Here is a 15742-nt window from a genome sequence, read left to right on the forward strand (position 1 = left end):
TCAGGATCAGAATACTTTCTTAATCCTGGAGGACATCTTGTGGTCACACAGTTGCTCTATGCCAGATGTAAGAGATATACGACGAGTTACAAAAAGGAAAGTACCAAATACAAAGTGCTTCATGGGTCTGCTCCCACCTACTTAAAAGCTCTCATAAAGGCTTATATCAGTGTTTTTATGAAAATCATTGAACATAACATTGAGGGACGTAGACAAATAATGCAAGTGTCATTTCACAGATAAGACAGATAGTCCGAGGCGTGGTTATGCCAGGACGTAAGACAGAAGTGGCAACATTTTATGAGTCAGTTCCATGGATGTATAATATAAAAATATGGGATGGACCCATGTCCAGTTCTGTTCAAAGTGCTTCATGGGTCTGCTCCCACCTATTTAAAAGCTCTCACACTAACCTTACGGTCAAGCCACTGTTCCTATCTCGTGGATTTCTTTCCTCGACTACTTCTATGTCGCTTTTGGACAAAAGGGTCTGCTAAATGCTTAAAAGTAAAAGTACAGTATGAGTGTCTCTGTGTTTTTGAAAGTGACTGTGATTCAGAGTGTGTCACTTTCAGGTTCTGTACACCCACCTGTGGTGTACAACGATTCCACCCACAATGTAAACTGAATTCCTTCATGTGTAACGCATAACAAACCCTTTTGTAAGGACAACATAAACATCTCTGATCACACCCACTTCACTGACAGATGTGTTTGTAGTTGAGCTGTGACAGATTCTCTTTTTTACTTGAGTGCATGTTTCTAATCATCTTGACATCATTTACATATAATGTTTGGTTTAAAAAGTTTATTTAGTGGTTTCGTGGTTTATCTTAACTCCTAAATATTGACGTGGCTGACTCGACTGTCTGCGTGAATCATGTGATTTTAAAAAACAGGCCAAGACGAATCCTGCAAGCCATGCAGATAAAAATGATGAAGCTGTACTGTTACTGTACTGTTACCCTCACGCCCTTCACTGTGACTCAAAGAAACCACAGTAAATCATACTGCAGGAGTAGCAGACCACACACACACGACTCATCAGTCACATCCTCGTCTCATCTTGTGACCAGTGTTCCTCTTTGTTTGCGCTGAGTGATGTCGTTAAATAAACTCACAGATTGGTTTTTCTTGTTGCTCTGATGTTCTTAGATTTATATGGGTTCTATTTATCAGCGTGTGATTGGGTTTCAATTACCAGTGCCACTTTATTAGGCACACAGGACGCCCAGAGGCAGAAGTGGCTCCAGGTCAGCAGTAGGGATGTGAATCTTTGGGTGGCTCACGATTCAATTCGATTCTCATTCTTAGGGTCACGATTCGATTCATACGATTCTCGATTCAAACGATTCTCGATTCAAAAATGTATAATGCATAGTGTGTTTGTATAATATAATGTGATAATGTGATCACACAAAGGCAAACTTAAGACAAAAGTTAACAACACAAAGTTAACAAAAGTTAACATTTATTCATTAAAAAAATAACTTGTATAAATAAAAGCTTAGGCTAGCTGCCTTTTTCTCCCTGAAGTTACAAAAATAAACTGTACACAAATAACACAAACTGGTGTTTTGTGGTTTTACAAAATAGAAACCTTTTTTTTTCAATTTTTGAAGTATATGAATCGATTCAGAATCGTGGATGATTAGAATCGCGATTCCTAGGTGAATTCATTTTTTTCCCCCACCCCTCGTTAGCAGGGTATCCGCGGGGGTCTGTGTCTTAAATTCTCCTAAAATCTCATAAAAGGTCTTAAATACAATTTGGAAAGGTCTTAAAAATCTATCAAGGTTACTTTTATTTAAAACATGCATAAACTTCAGTCTGGCTTTTTGAGATTGCGATAACAACGACAACAAGGAACTAAAGTAGGTCACCTGTGCTGCCCGGTGATAATTTATCGAGCACAACTAGCTAGTGTGCTGTGCGTGCGTGCGCCGCTGTGTGTTACAGCTTAGCATAGAAGCAGAGAAAACTTAGCCGCTAACAGCTAAACCGAATTTTTGCATATGGGTAAGTGCAAGTTCAACAATTTGTGGCTCCAATTTTCCTTCATGTCTTTTGTAGTTTTTTGCCAGTATGGATTTGAAATGGGTCTTAAATTAAATTCATTATGGTCCTTAAAATCTTAAATTTTGACTTGTTGAAACCTGCAGAGACCCTGGGTTCAACCAAGTCATTATTTTAGTTTGAACCAGCCTCTGACATCTGACCTCTGGCATTGTCTCCCAGAAAGTGAAATCCTCTTCGCTCGGTTTAAACTTCACCAGGTCGTCTTGACCATGGCCATTTGTTTCCAAGCTGGCAGAAGTTAAGGTGTACCTTTGTGTGTTATATATAAAAGTGAAATGGAAGCAAATCACACTGTTAAATGTTGTATTTCATATAATGAAAATTGTACATTAAATGCTGAGGCTATGGCATAAATATAACTGTTCAACTTTCTCATCGGGTACAGAAAGTAGACACAGCTTCACAAACAAAAAATAATTTTTCCATATTAAATTTAAATTGGAAATTGACATATGCTGTAAATCCACGACAGGAGAATTCTTTTACAGTTTTATTTTGAAGTTTCTTGCGTGCACCTGACAGTGGAGATCTGCAGAAGTCAAGTTTTGTATGTGGCTCCCTCCTGTGCAGGAAAAAGGAATGACAACTGGTATTTCTCCCTGAAATTGTATCAACAGTAAATTACACATTAAATATGTATGTGTGTGTTATTTAATTAGCGTTTTGTTATTATTCATTTAATCTGCATGTATTTTGTTTGTTTGCAGGTTCACGTGCATGTCTTCAGAGGGCGGCTCTGCCCTGAAAATTAGGTCGAGCTGCGCGATGAAGTGACGGGAACGAAAGATCACACACATGAAACGGTAATCTGTCACTGTGAGATGCATCTGACTTAGTATTATAGTCACTTAATGTCACTCATGTCTGTCCCAGTGATCAACATGGGTCATAGTGGTTAGGGCTTCGAGCTCGAGACCGGAAGGTAGCCGGTTCAAACCCCGACCAGTCCGCAGCTGAAGTGCTGTTGAGCAAGGCACCTAACCCCCTCACTGCTCCCCGAGCGCCGCTCACTGGCATGGCAGCTCACTGCGCTGGGTTAGCATGTTCTCCACCTCACTGTGTGCTGTGTGTGTTCACTAACTCACTGCAGAATTAAATTTCCCCTTGCGGGACTTAAAGGGTTCTTAATCTAATCTAGAGACTTCTTTAAACTGAGATCAACTCCAAAACCTCATGTTGTTTTTTTAGATTAACCCGGAAACCGTTTACTGTGAGTTCCCTCAGACAGGTTCTCTGGATGTGGAAGACTAAGAATTACCAAATTAGACATTGGATAACAAGAGCTGTGTGTCCGTATCAAGTTTAATCTTCAGATAATGTCCAAGTGAGCTCATGTAGGAGCAACATGGGGTTAGGTATTTACCTTTTATGCATAAGTCTTCAAAAGAGCTGCTCCGCCCTAAAAGTCTGGTTAAGAAAGACAGTAATGAAAGTAATAAAAGAAGATGTGACCACGCACCCTCAGGGCATGCAGACTTTGGGTATAATGTTTATTAGAGTGTGCATGAGCTTGATCCTGAGGTGTGAGGTGGGCATGAATGTCTAAAGAAACAACTTTACATCCTCTTTGTTGGTCTGGATTAAAGAGGATGTAAAAGACACTAATTCACTCAGACAGCCAGTGTCACTTTTCACTGTCTTTTCTTTAAAAAACAACAACACACTTTTGTACAATGTTTCTTATTAAAGAAGCACATGAAATACTGTTTTACAGCATGGGCATGTAATACAACAATCACATAGGAATATAGTGTACGTGTGATGTCACGTGATGTGGATGTGAAGCGACTGCACTCAGCAGAAGCAGCAGTCACAGTGTCTGGATTTGAACCCTGAGTGAAGCATCTGTTCTCAGGCCACAGCTTCACTTCACCTTCGGAGGCGTGTAGTGGATTCTGCACCTTTCCTTGAAAATCTGCAGAAAATGAATCAGGAATCAATGACATGCTGCACTGTTAACACCGTGTTAATAATTGGGCATTATTGGAAAAAGTGAGCGTACCTTCACACTTCTATCGTTGACGACTTCTTCAACATTCAGCTCTGATTGCATTAGCTTTAACTGGAGAAAGAGAGGACAACAAATATGTTGCTGTGACTGTAGAAACAGAGCGTGGACTTCTCATAAAGTGGGTCCACCATGGAGGACTTACTTTGGTCTGCTCCTTTCTGAGTTGTTTGATGATTGCCAGGTTTTCGCTGTCCTTGGCTCTTTCCTCACGCAGTTGTCCAACCACTTCAGATGTCTGGGCTATACATGCCTTGATAGCTTGGTCTCTGCTCAGATGGGCCTGCATCATCTGTGGGTCACAAGAAATGAAGTGAGTTTATAATGTGGAAAAACAAAAAAACACAAAAGACTCAACAATCTCGACGACTTACACTTTCATAGAGCTGCTTGCATGTTTGCGTGGCATCCACTTTGCCTGAGAATGAAACTGTGGGCACGGTTGTGTTCAGGGCGTGGACGATCCGGTCGTCAATGGTGCGCATCACCTTCAGCACCTCCTAAAAATACACCCACAGAGGGATAAAGAGGGACATCCATCACAAACAATGATACAGGGTTATTTACAATTAGATTTTAGATTAATACAGTACTTCCTGCATGACTGCATGCTAGAACTGTATATTGGAAAAGTGCCATTAGTGACATCCACTGGTGAGACTGCAGACTGTAATTATAATAATAAGAAATAATGGAACACTCCCTTTCCTAAGCATGTCAGGGAACTAAATGAGCCTTCACGTGCCAGAGAGGATCTAGTTTTTCTTCACGTTTGTGAAAAGTTTCTGCTTCAAGAAGCAAAAATACATGCAACGCCTGGTTTGTCCATTTAGGCTGCTGTAACATTTTGGCACAAAATGGCAGCCTCTGTAAAGCAAGACCCATTTCCTTAAGTGCATACAGAATGGTAATTTTAAAGTGACAATACATTTATTCAGCATACTTATTTTTTTTTGTCAATACATATATGCAAATGTCACATTTGTACAGTCATTCACTGAGCTTTGGTTTACTTATCGTTTCATTCTTAGGTTATTGAGAGGATTTGTTAATCACTAATTGATACTATTAGAGAGATAAAGATCCCTTTTTCCTTTTCGTTGTACATGTAAGAATACACCAAAAGTTAAACATTTCGAATAACCGTATTCAGCAAGTACAGATCAGCGGTTTTCTCTCTACCCTCATTAAACTTAAACCTCATGCAGCCACTTTCCTGATCCACATCTCACACACACACACAGCACGGTCACTCATTCACTGGACTACACGGAAACCGTTTAATAACATGCTACGGAAGCCGACTGAAAATGACGATTCCGACATACGCCGTTTCGTGACACATTGGCACGGATCGATGAATCAAACGGTAAAATTACCTGAAACATTGAAAAGTCCTCACAGTTTAAAGTTCCACCGGGCACCGCCATAGTGGACTGAGGGGTCCTCTGCTGACACAACGTAACGGGGCTGTTCAGAGAGGTGCCTGAATTAAACATGTGCCAGTTTAATGATTAACCTTGATGAAACAAGCGAAGTGGAACCAGGCGAGTTACATTTTAAGTGTAAACCGGCACGCAAATGGACATATGTGAATCTTGTTCGTGTAAGTAAAATAAACAAATTATAAACCCGAAGCACCAACGTATGCGTACGCAGTATTTTTGATCAGGCACAAGTATCAGCGTCTGACGGTAATGTGACGGGGTCCTGTTCGCTGTGCTCGTTGACATTCAGCAGCTGATATAAATACAACTCCAGGTCCAGGTTCAGGTTCGATTTTAAGTATGAATTTGGTCAGGTCTCGCCTCTCTGTCCGCACTATCTTAGGTGAGTACAGCTACGTATAATATTTTGGTTGTTTTCGGTTGTTGACCGAAGGACTAGCTGTTGGCGGTGGTGTTAAAAGTCAGTTTATTCATCCGTATTGTTGCATAAGATGCCTTTTCCTCACACCCCTTCTACCATCCCCTTCTTCGTCCTTTCTCTTTTCTACCACTCGGTATGTTTAGCTAACGGCGATAACTATGGGTTAAATAAGCGTTTCGTTTAGCAGCAAAGATTCGTTGGTGTTGTTGATGACGTTACGTGACTCGACACTTTAGTCTGCAGAGGTAATGATAAGATTCAGTAAAGTGTGACGTGAGTAGTTTAGTCATCTTATAAAAGCGCCACAGTAAAAATAAATTATGTTTATTGTTGTTTTATGACGGGACGTGTCATACACAGCCCCACAGTTGCTTTTGTAAATTTATCATCCCGGGATTAAAATTCTCCAAACCACCTGTTGAACCTCCAGATCATTACGTCACTTGTGCACAACATTACGTCACGGCATGGCTTGTTTATACAATCACACAAGAAGAACACGGAGAGACTGTTTGCACCTTATCTTGTCTTAAGTGTTGTCAATTATTCTTAACAGTCTTGGTGCAAGAAAGTATGAGATTATCATTGGGGAATCCATGTTAAGACTAGCAAACATAAACAACAGAAAACAAACTGTAAACATTGCGATACATAAGTTTATTGACACCGTGGGAAACGGTTTATGCTTTCTTAAGTTACTTATAATCATCATAATAATAATTGTCATTGTTGTGCCATTTCCGCAAGTTGTCTTGGGCTCTAATTCAATCAGAAATAATTTTGTGATTATATTTTGCTGGTGTCATCAGCTGATAAATGGTCAGTGTGAATGATCTGTTTTCAATAGGTCAAAGCTATAGACGAGCCACGGAATCATGGAGCCACAGGGGCATGTGCAATACACCACAACAGCCTGCACCTCCAGGAGAAGGTAAGAGTTTGTGGGTCCAGTTCAGTCGCATTCATTTGCCTCACAATTATTGTGTAAGTTACTATGCTTATTAGATTTTGTCATAAGTCTGTGTGTGTGTGTGTGGTCAAGTACAGGGCGTGGAATATGATAACCAAGGTTTGTAAAAATAAATAAGAAAAAGTTTTTGTTTTGTCATACAGCAGCTCGTGCTGGGTTCAGAATCCCAGCCATCAAACCAACAAAGTTTGACAAGAAGATTTTGATCTGGGCAGGACGTTTCAAGACCCCAGACCAGATCCCAGAGCTTGTGTCGTAAGTAGCCTCTTCCTGTTTACACCAGACCTCCCAGCACACTTCTATTTGACTGGCTTGGCGTGTGATTTAATTAATTTTCTTCACAAAAAAATGAAACCGAGCTGGATAAGTAGATGAGCCACGTTGTCGGCTGCACTTCAAACACTGGGGTTTGTTTGTGGCTGGAGGTTAATCACTGACATCAGGGTGTGGGTGGGTAAAGACCTGATTGTCACGCATACAAACTGTAGACCGACCCCTGAACACAATGCACATTATGAATGTAGACAGCGGAAAGAAGGAACACACACACACATCACCTGCAATATTGTGCTACAGTGGTGAGATTAAAAGCAGCAGGAAATCAGTGTCATGTATATTTTGTGACATGTGTTGTAATGTTTTTTAAAAAAAGACTATCCTGTGCTACAGACACGAGATGATTGATGGTGCCCGAACCCAAGTCAGAGTGAAGGCCTGCTATGGAATGATGGCGGTCATAATTGCCGCCTGTGTGGTGATGGCGATCATGGGAAAGCGAGTAAGTGACGCTTACTCGCTTTCCCTGTATTTTCCCTTGTAGCCATGTTGTAGTTTCCCTAAGTCCAAAGGTCACTGCTGTTTCTGAAAGTCAAGTATATAAACCCTCACGTGCATTGTACCGTCCTCTGCAGGCTGCTGGCCGTAATGAGTCGCTCACGTCTATGAACATGGAGAGAAAAGCGAAATTGAAGGAATCATAAAGATGTGGAAGCTGCCGTTGCCCTACCTGAGATGGCACAGGATGGCTCGTCTCTTTGCAACCATTTCAGTCTGCCAGTGCTGGAGCAGTTGTTTCTCTTCCCGGTAGATACATCACAACCTCTCAACCCTTCACTACCATTCACGTGGAACTGCAATCAATACCTGGTGTAACTTTTTTGCAACCAGCTGATTCACTTAATAGAGGTATATAAAAAAAAAAGTCCTTAAACCCAATGCGTGAATGTATTGAGGTTAAAACTACCGTCAATTTTTGAGGTTTTTTTATGATGTACCACAAATACACTGTGGTGCATATTTCTTAACTATGATTTACTAAAAATGTGTTGCAAAAAAACCCAATTGGAATTAAAGAACATTTGTCAGTGCTTCTAGTTGAGGATTCATTACACATACCTCCAAGACTCGCGAGTGTAAGTGCTTTAGGTATCCGTTCTTAAACTTACCTCAGAGGTAGTGAATAGAATGTCTTGTGAAGACTTCAGTTTTCCCATTTTGAAGTAGTAACTCGGGCTCAGCTCTGTACATCTGCCCTTCCCAGATACTCATGTAATTAAGCTTGTTTGTGGGATCTCTTTGTTTATGTGAGCACCAACAGAAATTACGTCAATAAATTTCTGTATTGACAAACCGAAGTGTTGTAAACCTAACCGATTCTAATTTTCTGAGCTTGCGTTTTGTGGTCACTCGCAGTAAATGATACATGGCTTTAAGTGTATCAAAGAAAATGCTGTCCTCCGTACAGTGAAACTGAGTCACGTCTACGGTTTTTCATGAAACGGCTTTTATGCAAATGGCAGAACAGGGAACAGGTGCACAAACTCGGTACAACAAACAATAATGAACATGTAGAGCTGGTCATCTCCTGCAGAGATTTGACAAAAGTAAGCAATGTAAAGAGAACTCGGTAAACAAACATTCAGCTTAGGTCACTAAGATGATCACCAGTCTACAAGTTTTCATCTGTAGGTTTGTTGAAATTATCTGGAGGGATTTCTGCAGAGTCTGGATTATGGCACCATCAGCAACATAATAGACTCCAACCTAAACATCCAATTCTCTTGGGAAAAAGACAAAGATTGATTTACTTTGTCACAATAAAGTTCTTGTAGCTTTGCTGAGGCAGTATGATCCACTGATTTGTATTTAGTGTGCTAACAGTTTCTGTCTACAATCTGCTGGAGTCCCTTTGTGTCAAGGGTTAACAGTGAAGAACATTGTAATCCTTGTAATACCAGAAGGGGACCAAGGATACAGATCACACCTCTACACCTCTTCCTGAGGAGGGATGAGCAGTATCATCAACCAATTAAATAGCTAATGTAAAAATTACTCTCGATGAGGCATCGGTCCTGAACTAAAGTGCTGCAAATTAAATGAAATTATTGATAAGATAATAAAAATTCCCGCTGGTTTGCTGCCGGACAGAATCCAGGGTTCATTAGTCTGTTTTGTCTCGTCCAAGTCTGTCCATTTGTCTCAGTGCGAGGGAAGACTCCAATTCCCATGGTTCCATGGGGTTATTTGTATCACACCAGAGGCAGGAGACAGTCTGTGCAGGTGGAAAAAAAAAGTCCCATTACTGGATAGAGGAATGTTTGAAATGAGATCCAGGATGGAACGCAAGCAGCCTGGTGTGTCGCCGACAAGCTCCACCCCCGTCAGCGGCGCAGTCAAGTTCCTGATTTGTCCATCTGTGGTCACTGAATCCAATGGCCAGAGAAAAGAGGTGAGGGAGATTTTCCTCCATTTTGATTCGAGTCATTTAAGTGCCTTCAGTCAAGTCAAGTCTTGGGGATTGGGACTAGCCACACGGCCCTGCTATGGGAAGTTAAGTCCAGTGACCACAACTAATAACATGGTCAGCGTCTTCTGGTCAATCCAGTGTTCAGGTTAGATCATTCTACTGTGTGGGAGCGAGTCAAATTAACATCCACATTTGTCATCGAGTCACCAATGCTTCAATCAGACAAGCAGAGCAGTCCTAAAACTCTCACTGCACCAGAGATGGGGATCATCAAGCCTGCGGGAACACGGAGAGAAACGCCTTTCTGGGATGGGAAAACTAAAAGAAAGAGGAGGGAGGTGCTGCAGGGATCATCTAGTGGAAAGTGCTGTGGCGTGAGCTGGTCGGAGGGCTCAGAATGATGAGTGAAACCTTCACAAACTGGCTAACAAGACGGCAGAACTCGACCCACGTTAGATGTACGCGCACACACACGTGCTCCTGTAATGGTAACAATTTTCATAATGACAATTAAAAATCGTTTGCCTAGGGTTGTCGTCTGCCCCTCGATCGTGGCAGCGGGCAGGGAGCGAGAGGAATGAGCAGAGCCGAGGATGAAGGTGGATCACATCAGGAGAAGAGAGGATTGAGCATTATAGCTGGAAACCCTCCATTGGGGCCTCGCACTGCTGGAAGAGGAACTGCTGCTGCTGCAGGTCGACGGCCGGAGCCAGAGACGGATCCTCTTCATCGCTGTTAAAGTAGCGGTCGATCAAGTCGAAGGCTTTCTGGTAGATTTCCTGGTTCTCGTGACCCTGGAGGAACTCCAGCTTGTCCACGCCTGAGAAGAGGGATGAAAAATCATCATCGTTAGATGCCACGTGACTCTGATTGCTCACACCGCCAACAGCACCAGTTCTTGTTTCAAGCTTTACAAGTTCACAGCACTCCAGGCAGTCTACAATTCAGCATTTTGTAAGACACATTATCACACAAGTAAAGCCATCAATAGTCTTGTCGAGTAAAAATGTTATTTGCATCATAAAACAACTGTTTAAACAAACCTGTAGCATCTCCTTGCCAGTGTCATATCATAATGAAAAAATATTTATGATATTCTAAATATGGACACCTACCGTAGGCCTCTTCAAGGAGCGCACAATACGGGTTGATGCCTCCGCTCCTCTTGGCCTCCAGTTCTCCCAGTCTCAAGATGTGCTCAATCCCATTCAGAGCCACCTGAACTATTTTGGAGTCCATAAGTGTGAGCAGGTCACACAAGGGTTTTAAGCAGCCCAGTTCCACTAAGTGCCTGCAGGGGGCAGCAGAGAATAGCACTTAAGTTGCTCACCAAACATAAAAAATAAATTACCACACCATCTCAGAGACAAGCTGTTGGCTGTATGGCTATGCCACACCAGGTGTCGTACCTGATTTGCTCTGCAGAGCCCCCAGAGGTGACGTTGGTGATGGCCCACGCTGCCTCCTTCCTTGTGCGAAACTCTGCTACTTGGAGGATAGCGATCAGAGGCGGCAGCAGATTTGCATCCATTACCATCTACGAAAGCAAGAGTAGGAACAGATCGATTCAAACTTAAAACCATGAGTAACAGTCTCTCAGGTAAAGCAGAGCCACGCGCACTGACCTGTATTTGTGCTCGGTTCCCTGCGGTGATGTTGGAGATCGTCCAGCAGGCTTCCTTCTTAATGGACTCCTTGGAGCTGCTCAGGAGGTGAAGTAGGGACTGCAGCGCTGAGCAGTTCAGAATCACCTGTGAAGGCAGCGTTTGAAACATTCACCTGTAAGTGACTGCACGCTTTCTGAACTGAGTCGTATCACTTTCATTTGTAGACATGTTGTCTTTACCTGTGTCTGTAGATCATCTCCAGTGACGATGTTACCGACGGCTCGCAATGCAGGGGATACCACCTTATAATCAGAGTGCCTGGAACAACACAGGTATGTGGTTTAAGCTCACTCGCGTGTCTTTTCTGTAGTTTAAAACTAATTACAGCATAACATATTGGCCCTTTACTCGAGGCATACATGTTTAAAAGCCTTACATCAGTAATTCTACCAGCCTGCGACAGACTCCCGAGTCAATAACAGCCTGGATTTTGTCATTGGGGCCATCAGACAGGTACGAGAGCGCCCAGCATGCATCAGCCAGGATGTCGGTGTCGTTGACGAAAAGCAGCCAAGACAACACACCGAGGCACGGGGACACCTGGAAGAAAAGCATTGTGACCTCAGATGCTGTCAGAGGTATGCCTGTTGCCACAGTAACGTTAAAATCTTGACAGATTATTACCTTAGTGAAATTCGGAGACGGGTTCTTTCCTCTGCACAGGTTTGATAGAGCCCACACCGCGTTCCTCATCATTGTTAGACGATTCTGTTTGGCCAATAACCTGCGAGAGGAGATTTAACATGGGACATTTTCCAAAGCACAAGTGTTGCTCTTTATTTTGCAAAAGTGCAATAAGATGTAGGATATCTCAGAGGCTTCATGACTTACTGCAGCAGGGAAGGTAGAATGTTGCAATCTATGACAAAGTCTCTGCATTCCGTGCTGTCTCCTGCTATGTTACCCAAGGCCCACACTGCCTGAGAGGTACAGAAAAGTCATTCTTATTCAATCAAACGTCCTATAAAGACACATAATGGTTTATTAGCCGTCTGTGTGAACACTGCTTACTTGTTCCTGTACGTCTTCAAAGTCCGAGTTGAGCATCTCTATGAATATGGGCACAGCTCCTGCCTTGATCACCACCCGTGTCTGGTGGGATGTTCCTGATGCAATGTTGGTCAACACCCACGCAGCTTCAAACTGAAGTAATATTTAAAAAATAATAATAATTACTTAATGGCATTCAACATTTATTACCTGTCCAATTACACAGTTACAGAGTCAATGCATACCTGCAATGTGCAGTTTTCTCTTCTCTTCAGGAACTCAACAAAACGCTCCACCACCCCATGAGTAGCAATGACTTCATCAATGGGTGGATTGGGTTCTGTGCAGAAGTTGAAAAAACAAATGTTTTAATTGCAGTTTAAAATGTTTACCGTATGTATGCAAAGGTATAGATTCTTAACAGTGACTTTACCTTTAGAAAGCAGTTTTCTAAAGCGCTGAGTGCCTATTAGCTGCTGCTCAGGGGAACTGGAGAAGATCATTTGAATCATGTCTTCAGAGATCACCCCACACTGTAGAGAATTGGAGGTTAAGAGTAATAACAAACACAGACGTTTAACTAAGTATTCAAACATTGTTTTTCCTCACCATAAGTGGGTCCATGTTGTTAGCCTGGGACTCCAAGTAGCCGCTGTCGGCCATTCCATCTTCTTCCAGGATGCCGACATCCTCCACTGTGGCAACATTCCTCCTCTTAAACAGCTGGATTACAAATAGTATTTAAGCAAATTAGTTTGGTATTATTTAGAAGATGATTTTTGAAACACAGACATGAAACAAACTCAAACCTTTATGTATTCTACATTCTATGGATTTAAAGCAGGGGTCTCAAACTCAAATGACCTGGAGGCCAATGCGCATTTATTGTGGTCAAGAGGGGGCCGGCCGAGAGAACAAAAAGTGGGGGAAAAAAAAAAGATCACAATATTGCATCATGATATCACACGTATACTTAATAATACTATTTATGATGCAAAATCAATGTTTTAATATCAAAAACATACATTTATTTTAAATTACATAAATAATAGTGTGGACAACTGTAATTAAAATTTGTACCAGGGGCCGTTTCGGCCACTGCCATTCGTGGCTCAGGCCCTAACAAGTGTATTCATATATATAATTGAATGTTGTATATGATATTATTATGGGATAATTATGACCAAATGTCTTGTTATTACGGTTATAATAAACATCGCTTGCAAACGTGTATTATATTCTGTCACCTCGTTGGCAGCTGTGCCTCAGCTACACACTGTGTTTAAAAGACTGTGAGGTCGAGGGCCATGTTTTCATTATAGCATGATATTAAGTGGGGGGGCCGCATGTAATCGATTGGGGGGGCCGTCAGTTTGAGACCCCTGATTTAAAGTGTGAGCTAAATGTAAGCGCACTACTCAACACAATATATAACATTTGTCTTCTCTCATTGTTTTTGTTTTTAGATCCAATAATGCAGAAATGCAGTATGTTACATCTTGAATGTTAATTACACACATGTATATATATGTATATATATATATATGTATATATATAAAAGAAACAACAATCATATTAGACAATTACGCTTTGGTCACCTGTTCATCTTTTTTCTGTTTGCGGAGCTGTACACCTTCCTCTTCCCTCCTCCTCCTCATCTCATCTGTGTTGAGAGACTTGTTCTTGTAGCACTTGAGTCGTGCATTGTCCTTACTCTGACTCATTGTGCAGCCTGGAAAAACACGCAGACACACGTGATTATTATGCGATGCATGTGTTGGCGGAAAAATCTTGTTCACTTCCCAGTTTCAGACGGGCAAAGTAATGTCATATGCTGACCTCCTCCTTGAATAACACCTCCAGTTGTGTAATAACGCGTCTACGCCGCTTAAACAGACAAGTTTTCAGTTTGTATATGACAAGCACACCGTTCAGTTCACTCACTAACAGTGATGTTCAAAGTCCAGCCGTGATATAAACAGAGGATCGGCTTCGTCATCAAACAATGTTCCAAAAATGGGGCATTTGAGGATACGAGCTAACTGGTTAGCTTTCTCTGACTTGACACTGCGTATTTGAAGAGCAAACCAACACATTACTATCCAGTGGTTCAATGTGGTGTTTATAATTGTAGATTCACTGATTACAAAACCATACATCAACATTTAAGAGGCCTGAAGGCTACACATACTGTGTTATTTAATGTCATAGCCGCTGTTAGCACAATCTTCTAGCTATCTAGGGCTAGCTGGCTAGCAGTGGCAAGCTAAGGTTAGCTCCCAAAACCCAACGTTTAATCACGTGAAAGGCCTATATTTTACCCTATAACATAACAGACATTGTGAATAACATTCACCTATGGAAACAGAACGTCACTAAACACATACTTGAAACACATGTAGCTATTATTATCTGACCTGTCAAATCGGGCTCTGTAATCCCTTCTTCTCTAGGCCACCGTTCGCACACACACAGCCGTCGCCGGTACGTTACTGCGCATGCGCAGCTCACAACTCCGCAACACAAACCCCCGCAACTCCGCCGCTCTTTTGAAGCTGTTACACAAAACTCGATAAGAGAGTGGATTAAGCCGGACTTTGTCAGTTACCCTGACGGAATTTAGCCTGAACTCAGCCTGAACTCGGTTGCACGAAAGCAGTGACTGGCGCATAAGTTGCCATGGTGATTTAGGGCGGAGCCCAAAGACGACCTGGAAGGGACGATTTTTATGTTTTATTTATTTGCAAACGACATTTTCTTACATCCAATCCTCTCTCTGGATGTCAACACACGGAGCGCATGAACTTTATCTTCCCCTTCAGCTTGTTTTGTTGTTTGTTTCTTTCAATAACTGTATGCCCAACACCCTAGCGCCTTCTACTGGCTATAAACTGCTATAACACACATGTCAAACTCAAAACTACCGTTACAATACAGATTTTACTGGTCAGAATGACGTCACTTTAAGATATATTTATTATCAGTGGTCAATGAGGAGTTCATTTGTTTTAAACCTTTACTTATTTTTAGGATTACCTCTGTTTTGTGACATTTATAAAGTATATAAATATACAAAGATATCAACCTCTGTTTAAATTAAATCATAGAAGAGTAGTAAAACATGCAGTAGTGCTCTGTAAGTATCCATATTATTACTTACTCATGCATTCAGTTCTCTGATCTGTTGTTGTTGTTGATTCACCTCTTCATACGTTTTCATTATAATTAATTCTATGTCGTGCCTGTTGTTGCCAGCAGAGGGCGCGCTTTTCCTTATTCTCCCAATTATTTATAATAACAAAACACAGGGACACAGGTGTACTATTATGCCCAGTTTGAGATATCGCTTCTTTATAAGTGTAATAATGAGTCACAACTTGAATTTAAGTGAGTTTGACATCAGCTCATTTTAT

General features: G+C 41.6%; 3 protein-coding genes across 3 annotated transcripts; 1 reads left to right on the forward strand and 2 right to left on the reverse strand.

The window, feature by feature from the left end:
- Nucleotides 1-3943: 3943 nt before the first annotated feature.
- mix23 (mitochondrial matrix import factor 23) lies at nucleotides 3944-5525 on the reverse strand (the record flags this gene model as incomplete). The annotated part of the gene is made up of 5 exons (XM_083901333.1): nucleotides 5467-5525; nucleotides 4462-4587; nucleotides 4233-4379; nucleotides 4082-4141; nucleotides 3944-3994 (listed from the first exon to the last, which is right to left on the reverse strand). Exons 1-5 carry the CDS (start codon nucleotides 5515-5517, stop codon nucleotides 3944-3946), a joined length of 435 nt encoding a protein of 144 aa, XP_083757459.1. The 5' UTR covers nucleotides 5518-5525.
- A 274-nt stretch (nucleotides 5526-5799) lies between these two features.
- Nucleotides 5800-8506, forward strand: fam162a (family with sequence similarity 162 member A). Its single transcript, XM_083901613.1, has 5 exons — nucleotides 5800-5917; nucleotides 6804-6887; nucleotides 7070-7181; nucleotides 7596-7704; nucleotides 7838-8506. The coding sequence occupies exons 1-5, from the start codon at nucleotides 5875-5877 to the stop codon at nucleotides 7904-7906; spliced, it is 417 nt and encodes a 138-aa protein (XP_083757739.1). The 5' UTR covers nucleotides 5800-5874; the 3' UTR covers nucleotides 7907-8506.
- Nucleotides 8507-8657: 151 nt separating this feature from the next.
- On the reverse strand, nucleotides 8658-14801 carry kpna1 (karyopherin alpha 1 (importin alpha 5)). Its single transcript, XM_083902079.1, has 14 exons — nucleotides 14747-14801; nucleotides 13928-14061; nucleotides 12939-13052; nucleotides 12763-12862; nucleotides 12575-12669; nucleotides 12351-12482; nucleotides 12171-12259; nucleotides 11964-12063; nucleotides 11716-11879; nucleotides 11519-11597; nucleotides 11298-11423; nucleotides 11082-11209; nucleotides 10788-10963; nucleotides 8658-10492 (listed from the first exon to the last, which is right to left on the reverse strand). Exons 2-14 carry the CDS (start codon nucleotides 14051-14053, stop codon nucleotides 10305-10307), a joined length of 1617 nt encoding a protein of 538 aa, XP_083758205.1. The 5' UTR covers nucleotides 14054-14061; nucleotides 14747-14801; the 3' UTR covers nucleotides 8658-10304.
- Between the last annotated feature and the right edge of the window lie 941 nt (nucleotides 14802-15742).

This window comes from Microchirus variegatus, assembly GCF_963457635.1.
Source record: "Microchirus variegatus genome assembly, chromosome: 15".
NCBI lineage: Eukaryota > Metazoa > Chordata > Actinopteri > Pleuronectiformes > Soleidae > Microchirus > Microchirus variegatus.